The sequence below is a fragment of the Anabrus simplex genome, chromosome 1 (genome assembly GCF_040414725.1).
Source record: "Anabrus simplex isolate iqAnaSimp1 chromosome 1, ASM4041472v1, whole genome shotgun sequence".
Classification (NCBI taxonomy): Eukaryota; Metazoa; Arthropoda; class Insecta; order Orthoptera; family Tettigoniidae; genus Anabrus; species Anabrus simplex.
This window is the reverse complement of record NC_090265.1, coordinates 462539193-462560164: the sequence shown is the minus strand read 5'-3', so window position 1 is coordinate 462560164 and position 20972 is coordinate 462539193. Positions and strand designations below refer to the sequence as shown.

At 39.2% G+C, this 20972-nt stretch overlaps 1 protein-coding gene across 1 annotated transcript in view; it reads right to left on the bottom strand.

The window, feature by feature from the left end:
- The window catches only part of l(3)72Dn (UTP4 small subunit processome component l(3)72Dn), a 166492-nt gene that overhangs the window by 99065 nt on the left and 46455 nt on the right, over nucleotides 1-20972 (bottom strand). Inside the window, exon 7 of the mRNA XM_068225020.1 lies at nucleotides 4762-4911. Coding sequence (XP_068081121.1) covers nucleotides 4762-4911 — 150 coding nt within the window. The remainder of the gene's footprint in view (nucleotides 1-4761; nucleotides 4912-20972) is intronic.

Sequence of the window (20972 nt, the reverse complement as noted above, 5' to 3'; positions counted from 1 at the left end):
CATATTTCTTACACTATGATAGAAAAAACTTCCAGCTTGAATCCTTTTACTAATCTCAGCATCCAGTCGAGCATTCTCCATTAATTCACTCCCCAGGTATTTAAAAGTTTCCACTTCTTCCAGGGGCTTGTCTGCAAGTCTAATCTGACCTTTCCCTTCTTTCTCCCCTCTAGTCATAACAAGAGTTTTACACTTTTCTACACTTATTTTCAATCATTCTTCAATCTTCCCATTCACCACATTCAACTGTTCTTGAACCTTCCTGTCGTCTTCTCCCCAAATCACAATATCATCTGCAAATAACATCATGTTCATTTCTCTTCCTCCATATGCTGCTTTTGCTGTTCTCATGATGTCATCCATTACTATTGTAAACAGGATTGGTGATAGAACACTTCCCTGTCTCAGCCCACTAGTTATTTTGAACCAACTTGTCCTGCCAACTTGTGTTTGCACACAACTACAACATTCCTTATACAATGCCATGATCATTTTTATTAATCCCTGTCCAATTCCTTTTTGCACCAGACTGTCCCCAACTTTCTTCCTAGGGACACTGTCATATGCCTTTTCAATATCAATGAATGTCATCACCATATCATTCCCGTACTCCCAATGCTTTACCATTAGTTGTCTCATAATGAAAATGGGCTCTATTGTTGACCTTCCACTTCTGAAACCAAACTGATTTTCCTGTATCTGCTTCTCAACCCTTAACCTTATTCTACTTTCCAGTATCCTTTCCATTATCTTAGCAACATGGGATATTAGAGTAATTCCCCTGTAGTTCTTCAAAACTTTCTTATCACTTTTCTTGAAAATTGGGATGATTATTCCTTTTTGCCAATCCTCAGGGACCTCCTTATTCTCCCAGACATTCCTGAGAACCCGATATGTCCACTGCAGGCCTACAGCTCCAGCTGCCTTTATCATCTCCACTGAAATTTCATCTATTCCAGCAGTTTTTCCATTCTTCATCTTTCTTACTGCCATTTCAATTTCATTCATTGTAATTTCTTTACCCATTTCTTTGTCAACTAATTGCCTTTCCTGGTCGTCCATTGAATGACTGTCATCCGTTCTTATGTTCAGCAGCTTCTGAAAATACTCTCTCCATCTATTTCTTATTTCTTCTGGCTTTGTTAAAATTATGCTACCTTCATCCTTCACAAATCTGGTGTTTACTTGATCTCCCTTTTTGTTTCTTAAGATGCCATACAGTAATTTCTTGCTGCCCTGCGTATCATCTCTCAATGTCTGTGTGAATAAGGCCCAGCTTTTCCTCTTTTCTTCCTCCACTACTTTCTTGGCCAAATTCTTTGCCTCCACATATTTTCTTCTACTTTCTTTAGTCTTAGATGTTTTCCATGCTTTCCATGCCATTTTCTTTACCCTATCATTCCACCAGTGTGTTTCTTTGTCTTTCACATTTCCTGATGTTCTACCACACACCTTTTCTGCACATCCAACCAGTGCTTTCTTAAATCTTTTCCATTCCTCTTCAACATTCCCCACCTCTGTCCTGGGTACCAAAGTTATTATTTCCCTTTGAAATTCTTCTTTTCTCCTTCAACTTCCATACTTTAATTTTTTTCTCTCTTCTTAACTGGGGTTTTTCAATCTTTCCAACTTTCAATTTTCCTATCACAACTCTATGATCTCCACCAAAGGCTTCTTCAGACATGACTGTTACATCTACAAGGTTCTTCCGGTGTTCTTTCTCTATGATTATATAATCAATCATGGTCTTTGTTCGTCTGTCTCCCCAGCCATACCTTGTAATCTTCTGACTGTTCTTCTTCCTAAACCAGGTGTTTCCAACAATCATTTGATTCCTCATGCAACAATCCACCAACAACTCGCCTTCTGGATTTACATTTCCAAATCCAAAGGGCCCTACAACATCTTCCTTTCCTTGTCTTTCCATTCCAACTTGTGCATTTAGATCTCCCATCAATAGTACTTCCTTATCTTCTATCTGTCTTTCCACTTCCTCTAAGAAGTCCTCTAGATGTTCATCTATGCAACCAGTTTGTGGGGCATACAACTGAAATAGATCTTTCACGCCATTTTCAAACTGGAGTCTCATCATCATCATCCTATCGCTGACGTACTTTGTATATTCCACATATTCTTGGATTTCTCTTCGAAGTATGATGGCCACTCCATTTTTTGCTTCAGGTCCTCCGCTGTAATACAGCCTGTATCCTTCTCTCAAAGGGATCTCCCCTGTACCCCTCTTCTTGGTCTCGCACAGTCCAAGTATGTCTATATCTTTTTCTATCATGAAGTCAACCAGTTCTTCTGTCTTTCCCGTCAGTGTCAGTACATTAACTGTTGCAATTTTGATGTAGTTTGGTGCTGGTTGCCCATTTTTTACAGTTCCCCCAGCACCTGAAGAGCTGCGCGTCGCTTTTAGCAGGGGACGCCCTAACCTTTTCCGAGGCACCATATCTGCTTTATCCATATAGGCTATTGTTACGATGGGCTCGCCACACCCAAAGGCATTTTATACCTACTCCAGGTACAAAATTAGGCCGCCCCTAACATGGAGACAGACGCCTTTCGTAGCCACTCCTCTGGAGTACAGACGCTACGGGTATGCCCCTTCCGCCATCTCCGCCATACCGAAGTCCACCTTCTCCGCCGTAGATGCCGGTGAGATGATAAAAGCTATCCAAGTAAAATGATTGTTTTACTCGCCAACGTACCTAACAAATAATAATAATAATAATAATTTTATGTCCCCACGTAGTTTAAATGTATTTCGGAGATGCCGAAACAAAACGTACTAGGGCATGCGTTAATAAAAAAGATACAACGAACGTACGGAATTAAACATTATGAATAAAAAATGCATTACTACCACACCAGTAGATATCCTTAAATGTGGTATATTTTCCTGTTATTTATTTTTATTCTTTCCATCGAGGAACTTTTGGCAGTATCAGGCGATAATATACCAGTGGCAGCCAGTTTGCCGTGGCACACACAACTCCATCTGTGACTGCATCATTGTTAACATGCCACGACAGCATGTACATGAACCATTTGTGCAACTGATGGAGTTTGACAATGTGGTCTGTCTTATCTCATGGACAGCTGTTTACGTAAATTCTGATGTGATAAATGTAGAGAACAAGCACGAAATGTACTTAAAAATAGGGTCTGTGTTTCAACAGCCACACTTATCAAAAGAATGTTTTCAGTTACTATGTATTACATTCGGAAGTACAACTCGTAACATATGCTGATAGTTTGGCATGCCTTCTACAGCACGGCTTTATTCGGAAGGAGTGGCTTCTGCTACATATACACCAATTGGGAATATCAGGGACCATCTCCAGAAACCATTTAGGAATAGATTCACACTGTTTAGACTCTATAGTCGAGAACAAAATTATTTTTAAAAGGTTCAAAAAGATGGGACCTCGTATGCTCTCGATTGCAGTGCATGGCTCAAAGAGAATGAAGCATGGCTGACGCGACTGACAAGATGGCAGTGAAGATGACATCACTTGAATTGCCGACACTACGGTAGCAGGGCAGGGAACCTGGCGGCGCATGGCGATAATTCAAATGAAATCAGTGATCAGGTTTACTGTGTGATAGGCCTACTGCTGAACTGACAGAACTGGCCATTAAGTTCTTTTGTATCAATATTTAATTATATGATAACACAATACCCTCATCCCTTTTTTCTACGGGATGGAGTATGAAGTGAGACGAATCTCCATAGCGAGTTTTTACGGCCGTATGCCCTTCCTGACGTCAACCTCACCAGAGAAATTAATGAGATGTAACAAATAATGTGATATGAGTAACTAAAATGGACTTTTACATGTACCGCACGCCTTAAAGTCATGTTCACCATTTATTATCTCTTTACGTTTAGAAATACTGTACAGCCTTCTGACGAAAATAGCCAGTATAACTTAAATACATTCTAAGTATGTTAAATAATAGTATAGAATGTTTACACGTACAATTTATAGCTCTTTATACCCTAGAAGTTGTGTGTTCGCTGCATAAAATTTTGAGGTTATCGCATAGTGGACCCCCTTTACTATTTTTGGTTGTAAAAGTTGGGATAAAAGGGGTCTAATACGTGAGTAAATACGGTATTGTCTTTAGTTTTCTTTTTCAAGTTGTTTCTATGCTTATTGGTTATTGTGTTGTCTTTGAAATCCTGATTAAGGTGAAAGTTATGAAGTTTTTTCTTTGCTTCCTACTTCAAATATTTTGTGGGATCTGGTGATAGAATGTGGCTGAGCCACTGGTAATAACAAATTAACTGTATTTAAATGAAGAACCACTTAAGGATGATGATGATGTTATTTGTTTTACGTCCCACTAACGTCTTTGACGGTTTTCGGAGACGCCGAGGTGCCGGAATTTAGCCCTGCAGGAGTTCTTTTACGTGCCAGTAAATCTACCGACACGAGGCTGACGTATCTGAGCACCTTAAAATACCACCGGACTGAACCAGGATCGAACCTGCCAAGTTGGGGTCAGAAGGCCAGCGCCTCAACCGTCTGAGCCACTCAACCCGGCAACCACTTAAGGGATCAATATAGAAATATCCTACAAAACACAAAACAATAACATAATTACATTCATTAGACATTTCATTCTGGAAGGTTTGAGCAAATTACAAAATCAGAATAAAAGAATATAATAATAACTATTAAACCATGGCCCCACACAAAGAAAAAAACCACAGTCAATAAAACTGAATGAAGCCAAAAGAAACATACTCACCTCCTGAGAAAAGACGAGCGTCAGCACAGGCTAAAGCACGAACATCATGTTCATGAACTCTTCTTTGAACTGATTTCACCCAACGGCTACGCTCACCATTAGCTACTCGCACTTGAACACAGGCAAAGCAAACTATCAATGGATCCACACCTGCAAATGAGAGACATATGTGAAATTTGAAATTCAGCTACCGAGAGTATTAAGGTCATTTCAATCCCTGGACATTGAATTATCTTTTTACTAATATAGCAATGCCAGAAGAGACATACAAAATAAGACATTAGAAGAGTTTGCGTAGTGTGTTATTTTCTATAACTCCACTACACAACAGCATATACACTTCGGGAAAATGGAAAAAGGACACTTTGACACAAGTGATTAAGATCTGCCCTATTTGCACGGGACACTATGAGAGGGCAGTGCATGCAAAGATCAAACGTGTAGCACTATGGACACACCAGGAAGCACATTACCAGCCGTAGAATTTTGCAAGCTGCGCAACAGTTCGTTACCGCCAGAACCAGTGGCAGCCAGTTTGCCGTGGCACACACAGCTCCATCTGTGTCTGCATCATTGTTAACATGCCATGACAGCGTGTACATGAACCATTTGTGCAACTGATGGAGTTTGAGCGAGGGTGTATAGTGGGCGTGCGAGAGGCTGGGTGGTCATGTCGCACAATTGCGCAACATGTGGGGATGAGAGGCCTCCATAGTGCATTGATGTTCTGTACTATGGGAAAATGAGAAAAACAAACAGAAAACATGAATTTGTCGATTTAATTTCATCTAATTTATTCAGGTTAACTTCATGGGCACCACAATGAATTTTTTACCAGACACAATGTATCTGTTTTGTGCCATCCTGACAATGTCCAACAACATTTCAGCATGATTTAACAAGCACCATGAGAGCATCTCATTTTATTACTTTGATTGATGATGAAACAATATCTAACAGTTCTCCGTCAGCTAGTGGTTATTTACAGCGGTGTCCAATGACTTGCATACGGCTAACACAACTCAAATAGATTTAGTGATGAACTACAGGATCAACATTTACCAGTTCCCATGTACAACTGAATTATTAATGATTAGCAGTATTAGAACTAACAGTTCTGTGAAGTTGAATGAGAGAATGTGTGTTAGATGGCATAGGTTATATATGAGACTTACCTATCAACACAGCATGTGGTGTGTGGCCTATTGTTGTGTGTGCTTCAGATTAACTTAGAGATGGGCACTATCAACTGATAACTATCGAACTAGTCAATTGTTTAAACTATCGTAACAGTCGACTACTTTTAAAAACAAGTCGACTGAATTCGGTCGCAGTCCCCGTCACGGATCTCTCCACGTTTCACTGTCCAGTCAGCACAAAACAAGTCAACTGAATTCAGTCGCATTCCCGTCACGGATCTCTCCACGTTTCACTGTCCAGTCAGCACAAAACAAGTCGACTGAATTCAGTCGCATTACCGTCACGGATCTCTCCAAGTTTCACTGTCCAGTCAGCACAAAACAAGTCGACTGAATTCAGTCACATTCCCGTCACAGCGACGCGGAAGCGAATGGAACTATCAGTTTATGGTCACTTCGGATATGTAATATATACGTTAACTTTATATGTACCTACTTAATATGGCAATTTTCTCTTGTCGTTTATGAGCTCTTTTATTTCATTGTATATTTGTTTATATTAATTACGTTATTCATAAATAAGGCATAATAATAATAATAATAATAATAATAATAATAATAATAATAATAATAATAATAATAATAATCTAGAAAATATACCAGTAGTAGTAGCATAGTAGTGTGTTTGGCTATTCTCATATACCGGTATATCTTGATTGTGCACTACAGCAACAAGTTTTACATATTATTATTGTTAGCATTGTTCAGGAATAGAGCCTTATTGTCGTCTCTCTACGTTTCACTGTCCATTTAGCACCAAGAAAGGCCATTCATATGATGCTGGTTCCCATTAAGGGCATCTCTCTATTTATTAGCCCCGTGTGCGAACGAGTGCGTAAATCGGATTTTAAACTGCGCAAATGTGAATTCCTCGATAGTGTGATTATATAAGTCCGGGATTGGGGTATGCACCCAAGGTACAGTACCATTGTGACATTTGCCAGGAATGAATGTAGAAAACCCCATGGAAAACTGCATTAAGGATAGATATCCGCTGTCAGTGAATGGAATACGAACCTGGGATATCCAGGTGGTGCAGCTTCTTATTTCTAATGAGGAGCGGAGTGGACTCCTCGGCTGTGAACGTGGGTCCCTCTGAATAAATTGGTAAGTCACTCAATATAAAATTAATTTTGTTCTAATGGGTGTCTATACAAGTGATTTCTAATTATTGGTAAATTGCGTTAAAATGAGTCAAATTCGTAAAAGTACGACTCTCCACTTCTGATATGGAGAGTTTCAACTGGAAACATTCGAATGTTTTTCATGGACTGACTACTTTCGTTATATGAATACTTTCATTCGACTGAAAACATTCGACTATTCAGTTGATAGTTTGAAGGAACTATCGCCCAACTAATCGATAGTGCCCATCTCTAGATTAACTGTTGTGAGATTCAAATGAAAAGGAAGGAGAGGGGGGAGGAGAAGGAGGGGAATTAAGGCGGGGCTGAAGGATGTGGAAAAAAGGATGGCTGTTGAGGAAAGGTGCTGTGAATATTATGAAAAACTGAATTATGACTTGTTGGTTTGATGTTACTGAACATGGGAATTAGAAGGTCAAAAAGGACATTTGGCTTTTCTGAAATTTCATTAGGTTGAAATACTGAACTAGGTGTATAAAGCAGCTTTTGGTAATTTTAAGGAGGGGTCCTTTGGTGATGAATTTCTGAATTTTAGTATCTTGTTTTATGCCTAGTATATTACTACATTAATTTAATAATTATATTGTAATTACAATTCAATACAGATCAGAACCATGAAGTTTATAACCTATGAATTAATACAGTACAGCAAAACTTACAATTAGCAAAAAAAAAAAAAAAAAAAAAAAAAAAATCACTGTAAACACGGTTCATTTATTTTTTTCAACAGTCAAGGTGATTTTTCTGCACATATTGCTGTTTAGCTGCTCGAATTTTCACACCAAGCACATCAGATTAATTTTGCCGTAGAGCAAATTGCTGTAGTTCATTTAAACTCTTGATATCATCTTGATAAGTCTTTAACCTACACTCTTCTTTCAACTCAGTGCCATATTCTTCTTCATCTTCTTCTTCGTCGTCTTTGTCGTCATCGTCCTCCTCCTCCTCCTCTGCCTCCTGTTCTCCTTTCTGACTGTCTGTAAATTTCTTAATTAAGCCTTCTATATCCAATGTGTCTGTTCCATGTTTCACATCACCATCTATGTTTACACAGTCCACAGCACTGCAACTGATGAAAGCAGCTTCATTAATCTAGTTTTGTAATTCTTGTTTTTCATCCTCATTTTCCTCACTATCAATCAGTGGCGGCCCATGGCCAAATTATCTGGCAGAGCACAACTTATAAAATAATATGGACAGTCAAGTAGAAACTTAAGGTATCGGTTGAAAAATATAACACTAATGTGCATGTGAATAAATACACTAACAACTGACTTGTAGATCAGCTTATCCTGTTTACAGCTGGTACCAGTTAGACATTAACACCAAGGAAAAAGACAGTGAAAGGTGGGGTCAAAGGAACCGGGACACAAACCCGTGACCTCTCCATTTCCGGTCAAGTGTTATTTCACTGAGCTAAATGGCCAGGGATAAGCTGATCCACATTTCATTTATAACCTGTTCCCCTACAAGTCAAGCAATAATGAATACACTAACCTTCTTATTTATAGATGAAGTCCATTCTTTGATCCTTTGCTTGAGCAAATACTTTGATAACTCGCTGGTTGAAGTCGGGAATCGAACGTACCATTTTACTTTCAATTGAAAGCATCGCCAGGGCCGTTGGTCTTTGGCTTATCGTATTCCTCAAGAAGGTCTTTATTCGATTTAGAGTAGAGAAACACCTTTCACTATCCACTGTCGACATCGGGATTGCAACAATGATGCCCAGTAACCTAACGCATTGTTGCGCAGGTAATGTTGCAAATGCGCCGCAGCACCATATGCCGCATGCACGTCTACCCTGGAATATAACACTTCAAGTTCAGTCCTGAGCCTGGCTTTGTTCACTTTCGGGTACGTGTTTACGGTTGACACGAAATCTTTTTCCGGAAAGCGAGTACAAAATTCTCCAAAATTTGATACCCGAAAAAGGTTGGTAGCTGCTAAATGGCCTGTGAAACGAAATCTTTCTTCTGCATGTAGTAAAATAGTATCACATGTTTCCAAAGCAGTGATTTGTTTTCCTTGCTGGAAAGTTCGCTGTCGCTTAGGAGGAACTGGAGCTTCGTAGTCATCGGTTTCCTCTAAATCAGAGCGAATGCTTCTGATGTTAAGAACAAAGTTCGCTAGGAATTCAGATACCAAGACAGGGTCAATATTACGCATCTGAACAGTATATCAACATGAGGCATCACTCTATGGAAGAAATTCAGCCAATATATGAAGTCAGCGTCTTTCAGTAATCTGATAAATCCAGAAGCTCGTCCTACAGTGTTTTGATCAATCAGGATGTCTCTGTTTTCAAACACTGTATTGACAATGCGTGTCTAAAAGTTCCAACGCGTTGGAGCTGCTTTTGGCAAATGGGGCATTACAACTGTATCTAGTAGTTCGGTGCGTTTACTAGAGCGACTGAAAAAGGAGGAAATTCCCTGAATATCACTGAAAAATATCTTCACTTCTTTTATATCGGACGTGGCTTTCTGCATAATCGAATTTCCTACATGAGCATAACAATGAACAAAATTAGCTTCATTATATACTTCCTTTATGCATGCTTGTATACCAGTCTGCGCACCGCTCATTACACTAGCCCCATCAAATGTTTGACAAAGTTTTTTCAGGGGTTTTGTCAATACCAAACTTACTTAGTCCACTAAAAATCACAGAGCTTATACCTTCAGCTGTATGACTGGATGCCAGAAAGAAACCCCAAAACCGCTCATGTATTTTGCCATTTATATGATAGCGAAAGATAAGCACCACCTGCATTTTCGTTGCAATGTCGGTTGTTTCATCTGCTTGGATGGCTAAGTAATTAGCAGCACTAATTTCTATCATTATAAAAGTATGACATACTTCGAGCATAGCATCTAGTATATCGTTCTATATCATCTTCGACGTACCCTTAGAAACTGTTGCAGATACTAAATGTTCTTTCATTGCAATATCCAAGCTAGCTACAATGTCGACTAAACCGCGAAATATTCCAGAATTGTTTGAATTGGTTGATTCATCATGGCCGCGGAGTGCAAGTTCAAACACACCGCAGAATTTTACACACTCAATCAGACGAGATAAAATATATCAATTTTTGTCGACTTGTTCATGCTGTTTACGAAGTGAAAGTCTGTACCCACTATCAAGTTGCATCCTTATGTCATCTACAACTGCGAGATCCATTTCGTTGTTTAAATGTTTTTTGATTCACTGTGTTTTTTCAGTTTTTCGTTCAAATGCTTTAAATCTTTTACACCTGTTGTGCTCCATGCATCTTTACCACTGAATAGAATGCAAGGAAAGCAAAAAAAAATTAATTTCTCTCTTCGCATACACATAACCATTTCGCTTTAGCATACATACCACTATTAAATTTTCTGTTGAAATTCCTGTTTTTTCCTTTCGTCTGCTGCACAATAATCATATCAGGTCGCGGTGGTCCTAAACTCTTAGCACGAACTCTGGTCTCAAAATTTAATTGCTTTCCAATTAACTCACTGACTTTATTCGTTTTGAAATAAACAAGCACACAAATACACAAAATATAACACTGAAGAGAATTCACATCACACCCAGTGTTATTGTAACTAACTTATTAGTAGCACCTCGAGCAAAAGAGAACGCATGTAAGTGCCGGAACACAATGTTACTGTTGCTAATTATTCGTCACTTGGTTATTTGATATAACTTATATCAGATATAGATACACGGTAACCTCATGTAAGATAACTTATTTTAATAATTCAAACATCTGAAAACAACTAAATCCCTGCAGGAGCAATATGAACGCATTTTTTAAATAAACACAAGACTAAAATATGATTAGCTTTACTTTAGTTACAGCATTGGTAAATTGGCTACACTGATGTTTGCAAAGCGTGGATATTTCTCGTGATCAGGTATTTGCTCCATGTGCATGCATTGCAGAAGGCCTCAAGGATCTGAGTGGCCAACCAGAAGCCCTCCCCCCGTCGCCCGATCCCCACACAAGCCCACAACTGTCATGGACGTTCACCATCTTCAAATACTGTGTTCTAATGTACAGGCGCGTTGTTTGGGCACAAGACGGTCTAGTGCCCAGAGCTCCACAGTTAGCCTGCTACTCGCCTCACCAAGGCTCCTGTAGTCATTGTCGCGCTGACAGCAACAGCTTGTCTCTTTAAATACAAAAGGTATCATCTCTTCGTGCTTAAAGACATGGTGGGTTTAAATACCTACCAAAATCCATAATCCAGTTAAGAATATAACATTTTGTCGTGATAATATTTGTAGAAATAATTCGGCTGTAGCCCAACTAAATTATAAATTATTTATTGAAATTCTGAGTGCAAAAACTTGAAAGGGCACGTGCCCCTGTGCCACTAAGGGCCCTCCGCCACTGCTATCAATAACTTTTCTTGTTGAAAACTCTGCCTTTCCTAAACAATTTGTCACTGTTTATGGTAACAACTTCTTTACACCTTGGCTTACACAAAATACACATCTAGCAGAGAGACAGTTTTAGTTAGTTCAGAGGCATAGAATTCATGTTGGTGAACAACGATTACATTAACAGTTTACTATATGTGTTTACTATACCGCATTTTACAGTAACATTCTGAATGAAGCCCTGGTCCATTGGTTAAGTAACGCTTGTGGTGTTTGGAGGAGACCAAGCAAGTGGTACATTGGAAAGTTCAATATGTTGCCTTATCCAAATAAAAGCAAAACATGTCAGTTTTGCCTTTTCATTCTTCCATTAAGTGCTGTTATCAATTCTTCTGTGATCTGTGACGTCATCCATGCCTTTTTGTTGAATCTCCAATCAAAGCGTAGGTTCCTTAGGTCAATGTTTTTGAAGCATCATGGGTTAGCAGCCTTAGTGATCACTAAGGGTTTGTCCATTTCACCTGATATAAAACCACATTTAAAAAACGTCCATCTTTCCTTGGACAATTGAAGGGCATGGCCAAACCACGGGACAAGCGCCAATTTGAGCAAAGTAGAAATTTCAGTGGAACATCGAGATTGAGGCCTCTTCTAATGTGATTCATGGTCAGTTAAAAGAGAAATCCACTAGAAAGTGAGGCAGGCTCAATTTAGTTGAATGAGCCGTATTTTATGTCTGGTGGAACAATGGGACACGTACCAATAAAAGCACTGTTGCTTCGTGCAGTCCCCACAAACCAGTATGGGCTTTCCTTCCTCCCAAGTCTAACACGTTTCTTTGTACTTTCTCAACCTTTTATTCAAATCATTCCTGTTTGGTGCCTAGGTATGTTGGATACCATGAAACTATCACAAAATGATGAAAGTCCACTACATAAAACATGTAAAAGGCCTTAAGAATGGACTTGTAATAAAAAGAAACGATTGCAGGATTCTCAGCAATCATACGTTTCGATGAGACGTGTTGAAGTTTCTGCTAAAATTGCGCCGACTATGGTAAGTTGTTCTACTTATTAATTATTTTCATGGCTGTGTGGTATACGGTACATCTAATTTAAGAACCCATAAACTCAATGGTTGCTTACGTACTTAACTAAAAACCATCCTTACATAACTATATTATTTCTTCGATTATACACACACAGATTAAGCTACATCCCTCGCATTAGCAGAGGTGAACACGTACAAAGAAATCATAAGTTATATTTGTCTTATCATACGACACTTCATGAGGCACAAATTTTTCATTAAAATAAATGAAAGGTTTCACAATCTAGTAGTTTAGAAATCCATTCAGCGATGGCCTCACTACTGGCATCACTCAATTCGCTACAAAGTTTGTTAAAATCTATCTTATGACTTCTGCGGAAACTCTGCAATCATCCACTAAATGCTTTAAATTCAGTCCTACCTAGTTTTTCAGCCACGTTTTTAGCGTATTCTTGTAACATAGGATCCAAAATGCGATAATAATTTTCCCCTGGCACTAACAAACAACACCCACACTATTTCATTAATGTCTTAGTTTTCGGTTTTCTTACGTTTTCTCTTCATTTTTTCATTAGCACAGTTTTTCCACTCCTTCAAGATTTCCATTTTCTTTAAAATTATGTATACTTGAGTTTTACCTACATTGAACATCTTCACAATCTGCATTACACTCGGTCTATCTCGTTCAATACCATGAATCACTTTTACTCTTGTATTAAGATCAAGCACAACTCTTATTTTCGAAGCCATAATTACTACTGCCGAACTATGTCAATAATGTAAGTGTGGAAGTGCTCAGTTAAAAGCCGAATTCTAAGCTGATTGACAAGGGCCAATATAAAGACAGGCATTTGACAGCTCATTAAAGTGAGAACTGAGAAAGGCTTGGACAACAGTAAACAGGCAATTAGCAGTATACTTTAACGTGCAAGTTGGACAACAAAAGAACAAAGACCTATTTGACCATTCCTTGTTAACTACAGAATGAACTATTACAGCAGACACGGCTGAATTCCATAGGGTGCCTGAAAATTGTCTAAACACTGCATTCCAGAACTTGGAAATTTTCTGGTAAAATGCATATTTTGATTTCCATTGTCCACATAACACATTTTCAGTTTAATGCAGGAAATTGAAGAAGTTTTTCATCCCTAAATTCACAGGACTGTCAAATATTTCTGTTTAAGACAAGTTTCCGTTTAATCACGGGTACGTTGAGGCCAGTTTTACTATAGTACGAATAAAATAATCTAACGTAGTAACATTATAATAGGATATCATATATAAATATATAAAATGCACAGTGTACTTGCTTAACACAGATATAAACATTAAATCTGAGTCAATGTACATAGCAGTAATTCTAAAATAATTTAATCTAAAAGAACCATATTTATTAATTAAAAGAATGTGTGAAAAATATTTAAATTTGAAGAAGATACCAAAATGTCACCTCCAATGTAGACGTGTTGAGAAGGAAAAGTAAGAATAGGAAGAAGATGATCTATGAAAGGAAGAATGAAATGATGATGAAGAGGAAGTAGGGAAAGTTTGGAGGTCACAACTAGACGATTCATTCATGCTTTCACCGGGCGAGTTGGCCGTGCGCGTAGAGGCGCGCGGCAGTGAGCTTGCATCCGGGAGGTAGTAGGTTCGAATCCCACTATCGGCAGCCCTGAAGATGGTTTTCCTTGGTTTCCCATTTTCACACCAGGCAAATGCTGGGGCTGTACCTTAATTAAGGCCACGGCCGCTTCCTTCCAACTCCTAGCCTTTCCTATCCCATCGTCGCCATAAGACCTATCTGTGTCGGTGCGACGTAAAGCCCCTAGCATTCATGCTTTCATAGTACTGTATTTGAAATAGGTACCGTATGTTTAAAATCTGAGTTGCTAGACATGCCTCTAACATCCACTGGCAGGAGATTCCAACATCAGGCTACAGTAACGATGAATGGTTTAATGTAGACTGTAATTTTGTGTATGGAAAGTGATAACTTTGTGGGATTGGATATTTTTGTTATGGTCTGGGGAGAGGAGTTTGATACGATCAAAGAGATGGCTTTAAGAATATTATACAAAAAGCAACGAGTGCAAAATGTGCAGCGGTCTTGAGAAGAAGTAAAGGGAACTGCCTACCTGCCTTACATTCACAACACCACAAACCAAACTGCCAAGGTCCTCCGCAAAACACAAAATAAAAACAGTGTTTGGCATGCACTAAAATTGCTCACAGTCTGAGTAAAACCAAGCACAAATTGTTCACACTTTTACATCCTGCGGTATACAAAATTCCCTGTACTTGCAGCAAGGTATACATTGGCCAAACATGCCGGTCCATTGGCACTCGTATCAAGGAACATGAACAAAATATTCGTCTCAACCACCCAGACAAATAAGCAATAGCTGAGCACGCTCTATTGTTGGGTCATGATGCTCGAGCTTTTATCCACATTAGACACTACAGGTCCAGGATTATACGGGAAGCTGTGGAAATACGAAGAAATCTTAACAATTTAAACAGGGACACTGGCTATCAATTAAATAATACGTGGTTGCCAGCCATTAAGGATTTACATAGGTAGTTCCGTTCCTTGTCCCTTCTCTACTGTCATTTCTTTTCGGTGTTTTCTAAATCCGTAAGACGCAGAGCAAAGTTCTCTGCAAAACATAAAGAATTTCACTTTATTTTCTTGACTTGGCATAAGCCCAAAAGCCTATATCATGTCCATAAGTGCATCAATGGCAACAAATGTATACCTTTCTGCAAGTACAGGGAAAATTTATAATGTCCAATAACGGACCATTATATTGGTATTATAAATTTACTCATTCAGGACAAATATTTTAAATTCCCTATGGGAATCAACAACTGTATTATCTGATGTCCAGGCAGGCATCAATTTTTGGAAATGAGACATAGCTCTCATAGTGCATTGGCACTGCTGGTGGCTTCAAGTAGCCTATGCAGTGGCCTCCACGGTATGCACTAGCCTTGCGTCTTGGGTGGTGTGCTAAGTTCCAACTGATGAGCCTAACTTAGCACACGAGGGCGAAACGCAGGCAACCAAGAATGAGTTAGCTGGAAAATTTATAATGTCCAATAACGGACCATTATATTGGTATTATCAATGAGGTTTTGTCGGTTTCAAAATGGCGGCCAAATTCGGATTCACACGCGTCGCACATGGTCGAGTGTAACCTCCAAGAGTGCTTAATAATCCACTGCTCCAAAATAAAAGGCTTCTCCTACCATCTGTTTTAAAAAAAGAGTGTAATCTGCAATAATACTTTGATACTTTTATTTTTGTTGTCTGGTGTTTATCACACCTTTCATTGCACTGTTGTTATTTTATAATCCCCAGCAGGAAAGGTTTCCATATTTGTTCTCTCATGTTTTCACGCCTTTTAATATTCTCCTCTCATCTTTAGAAATGGTAGATATAGTTTTCATTGTACCTGTGGATACATGACATAAAATGCTGTCATGTTGGAAAAATCATATCTAGTGTTTCCATATCCCTGTTGGATAGTTTTTATTTGTGTATTCAGTAGTAAGTTTTCTTGCTTAACACATTGCTGTCCGGCCCATCTGACGTATAACTGGCCCCTGTGGCCGGAAGGTTTTGGCAGAGACATGGAGTTATTACAGGGTATCATAATTTAATAATTTTAGGTTCATTCACAGTTATATCTGTCCACTTTAAAAATTTTTGGTGAGATTTTATATTTCGGTTCATTCTGGTATTGATATCTGTTTGATTCCTCCACCACATACGCCAACAAATCATTACAAATGAACAACTTGACATCATAACCTATATTTTCTGGTTCACTCGGCGAAATTTTAACGCCAGGCGTCCACGGGAAAGACTCCAAAAACAGTATAATATCCTGTTAGGACACACACTGCCAGAAATAGGGAAAATATTATCAACAGTACCTACATCTAAGACCATCTTTGCTATCTGAAACATCAGGTTATTGCTCACATGGTGCAATAAATGTGTCATTCAACGCATCACTTCCACATAAATGCATGACACTAGCACTAGAATTATCATTAGACAATTCATCTTCACTCTCCTCACAATCACGGGAAACATATGACAAATTATCAGCGTATAATTCATGTATAATATCACCAGAAGTCAGTCCACTGTTTTTGTTTACCGGGGCTGCCATTTTTGTTTACTAGCATTGATGGATACACGGAAGATATTCGAAGGAAAAAACAAATGCAACTGACGCACTAAAACAGGCAAAACCAGTACTAAAAGAAGCGTAGTTTTTCTACCATTTAGGCACATCAACGATAATCTCCAAATAGTTCCTCAATAACCGTTAGATGGCATCAGAAGACAGACTTGCACAAACACGTATTTATACGTGATCGGCTGCAGAGCACCGTGCTTGGAAACACGTATTGATACGTGAGCGGACAGCATTGTGTTAACACAATATTTTTCCATGTCACCTGAAAAAAAGTCTTAATGAGGTTTTACTGTACACAATTTAATCAAAATATTAACTAATATATGCATTACACTGACTTTTTCTTTCTCTTTTACAATTTGTTTTACGTCGCACCAACACAGGTAGGTCTTATGGCGACAATGGGTTAGGAAAGGCCGAGTTGGAAGGAAGTGGCCGTAGCCTTAATTGAGGTACATCCCCAGCATTTGCCTGGTGTGCAAATGGGAAACCACGGAAAATTATATACAGGGCTGCTGACAGTGAGGTCTGAACCCACTATCTCCCAGATGCAAGCTCACAGCTGCGAGTCCCTAACCACACGGCCAGCTTGCCCGGTATTACACTGTTATTACATTATGCAACCAATGAATGCAATAATTCAATTAATCTCATTTCAACTCCTGAATTCTCAGTTTTGCCTGTGGTAGTACCAATCTGGCAACTACATGACTGCACACCACTTACACTGTACTGCATTCTACGGTAGACACACACTATACAGACGAATCCAAGAGCCAGTACCATTCAAGTCGGTGGGGGGAAACTAGTTAGGACTAAAAGCTTCAGGTAACCTGGCTGCAGAGTGACGACAGCATCAACATTGAAATCCAAGCAAGTATAAATGCAACCAGGATGGGATGGATGGAGGTCACAGTATCACTTCGCCTAAACTGAAAGATATACAGGACAGTGGTATGGTCAGTAGCACTATGTGGAGATGAAAACAATGAGCCAACAGAATCACTGAACATCGGTTGCACATCACAGAAATGAAAATGCTTTGTTTGATGATTGGCATTTCCCGTAACAGACAAGCTAGGAATTACACAATTCAACAACAAATGGGGTACTGCAGCTACTGTGGAAGAAGAAATGACAGATGCGCCTCCAGAAGTACAGCCATGAGCAGTGTCTACCCATGCGGTCTTGATCCACCTACATAATTAGTCCTACATCAGGCCTCTTCACTCGTCCAGTTGGTGTTGACGCGTGATCACCATCAGACATCCATTCGGTGTACAACTGTCTCATTGCAGTTTTGAAAGGCTGGTACACGCACACATCCAACAGCTGTAGAATAGAAGTGAGTCCTCCAGGAATTATTGCCAGATCGGTTTTTCCTTTCCTCATCATCTCTTGTACGGCATCAGTTGTACGTCCTCGGTAACTGTCCAACACAAGCATGTTCTGTTTTTGTAACAAAGCTCCCGGACGACGATGCCAAAAGCACTTCACCCAGTCCTCAACTAACGCACTGGCCATCCAGCCAGATTCATGTGTTCTAACAATAACACCGGAGGGTAAGTTTCCTTTCGGAAATGTTTTCCTTTTCAGAACCACATATGGAGTTTGGTTCCATCTGCTAATACGCACAACATTACCGTGCATCGTTGCTTTTCTTTACATCTTGTTCTGATGGTTACACTTTTAGAACCCTTGATATTCACTGTATTTTCCAACGGCGTTTCAAAATAGACAGATGTCTGATTAGCATTCCCAATTTGCGACTGGCAAATAAGAATTTTGCTTCCTCAAATGAATAATGTGATTCTGAAAGGCCATTAATTTTTCTTCATACGCCCCAGGGAGACGTTGTGAAATAGACATACATCTCCGAATGCACAATCCCTTTCTCCGATAAAAGTTTCGGATCCATCCACGGCTTGCAGTAAAACCCCGTGTTTTGAGTTCTTTTGAGATTTCTAGTGCTTTCAATTGACATATTTCACTAGAAACACCATATCCTAACTCACGTTTTTGTGGAGTTGTGCTTCAATTTCCAGAAACACTGCGCTCACCCCGCGGAATGCTCTGCGTCGCCGTTACTTTTTAGAACGTTTTCCTTCTTCTTCCACCAATCATGAATACATGAATCATCAATATCATACTTTCTGCCAATGGAACGATTTCGGTATATTTCAGCTTCGCTTACAACTTCAAGTTTCTCGCGCACAGTAAATGACCGCAGACACCGTTCTGAATCCATCACTTACTATCGAGATAGCACTTTCACGGGACAGATACGGAACTCGAATGTGAGCGAGGTAGACTTCTGTAACCAACAGTCTCCACTCTCGCAAAGTACAATATCCCGTGAGATCAGTTATTCGCGCACCCAGCATGCCAGCAACACTTGCGAAACAAACGACGATTGAGCATCCGCAGCAGTGGCTGTCATATTTATCGCATATTTACCCATATTCTTTGATTTACCGTATTTCATTACCTTACATTTCGCGTTTACATGCCAAGGTAACCGTATTGAGAAAATATCGATCTTGTTTTCTAGAACGCAACTAAAATACCAATATAAACGGTCCGATATTGGACATTATAAATTTTCCACCTAACTCATTCCTGGTTGCCAGCGTTTCATCCCCGTGTGCTAAGGAATGAGTTAGCTGGATAATGTCCAATAACAGGCCGTTTATATTGGTATTATAAATTTACTCATTCGGGACAAATATTTCAGGTTCCCTATGGGAATCAACATCTATATCAACGCAACTAAAACACAATAAGACCTGAATGCCCGTTTACATGTGGTATATTGAGTACGGTAACCGCATTCAAATCTATTTCAATACTCCATGTAAATGTAGTAAACATTTACAAGAATGAACAGCTTGAATACGACCCTCATCCACGAGTTAGAACCAATATTTTAGGGAAAAAAGTGCGGGTGGTATTAGGGATTATACGGTATATGTGCATCATTTTGCATATCTTGGATTTTGTGTTTTCCAGTTTCATCTCATATTTTACGTTGTTAGAATTTTGATATTGCTCATGAAATAAAAACTCCACCATTTTCAAGTCTCAATTTCTTTTTCTTATCAAGTCTCACAGAAAAGTTAATGTTACCACCTGAATCTGTGATTTATTAGCTTTCCAATGATATGCAACAGTGCCATGGAAGATCGTTCACCACAGGATGAAAATAAAAATCCACTTGGTAGGGAAATATCACACAAAATGGCTGCCAATACAGAATTTAACATTCCCATTCTAGGGTTAAGGTATTGCCCCCGTTTGCCTGCTTTGAATAAGTTCTTCACACCACCCTATCCTGAGCCAATCTCTTCATCACTAAACTGGGTTTTTTTTTTTTACTTTTTTTGCTTTTTGTTATACAATTTGCTTTACGTCGCACCGACACAGAGAGGTCTTAAGGCGATGATGGGATAGGAAACGGCTAGGAGTGGGAAGGAAGTGGTCATGGCCTTAATTAAGGTACAGCCCCAGCATTTGCCTGGTGTGAAAATGGGGAAACCACGGAAAACCATCTTCAGGGCTGCAGACAGTGGGGTTCGATCCCACTATCTCCCGGATGCAAGCTCACAGCTGCGTGTCCCTAACCGCACGGCCAACTTGCCCAGTACTAAACTACCGTATTACAAGATCCTACATCATTCCTAATCTACTAGTCATACCAGTCCTGTTGTCTCTCTTGGTCATTTTTATTCTCCAAAACTAAATGAACAGGCCCTGCATGTCCCAGAATGTAACCAACAAACTTATCTTTCTTCTGTGTCAATTATCGTCAATTCATTCTCTTCACATCTACTCATTTCAATACATCTTCTTTGTATTCCGATCGACCTATCTCCCCTTAAGCATTCTTCTACAACATCACATTTTTAAGGCCTATATTCTCTTTCTTTCTGCAGCAGCCGCTGAGCATGTTTCGCTCCCATTTAGTACCACATTCCACACAAATACTTTCAGAAACAACAGTCTGACATTATTTAGGTTTGTGGTGAGTACACTTTTCTTTCACATGAAGGAATTTTTGATAATGCCAACCTACATTTTAAGTCCTGCTTCCTTCTTCCATCATTGTTACCGTATTTTAAGGCATAATCGTCGCACTTTTTATACCAAAATTTTCGAAAAAAATTGTAGGGTGCGACCATTATACGATGAATATTTAATACCAGTATTTGTATTACTCAAAAAATGTATTTATA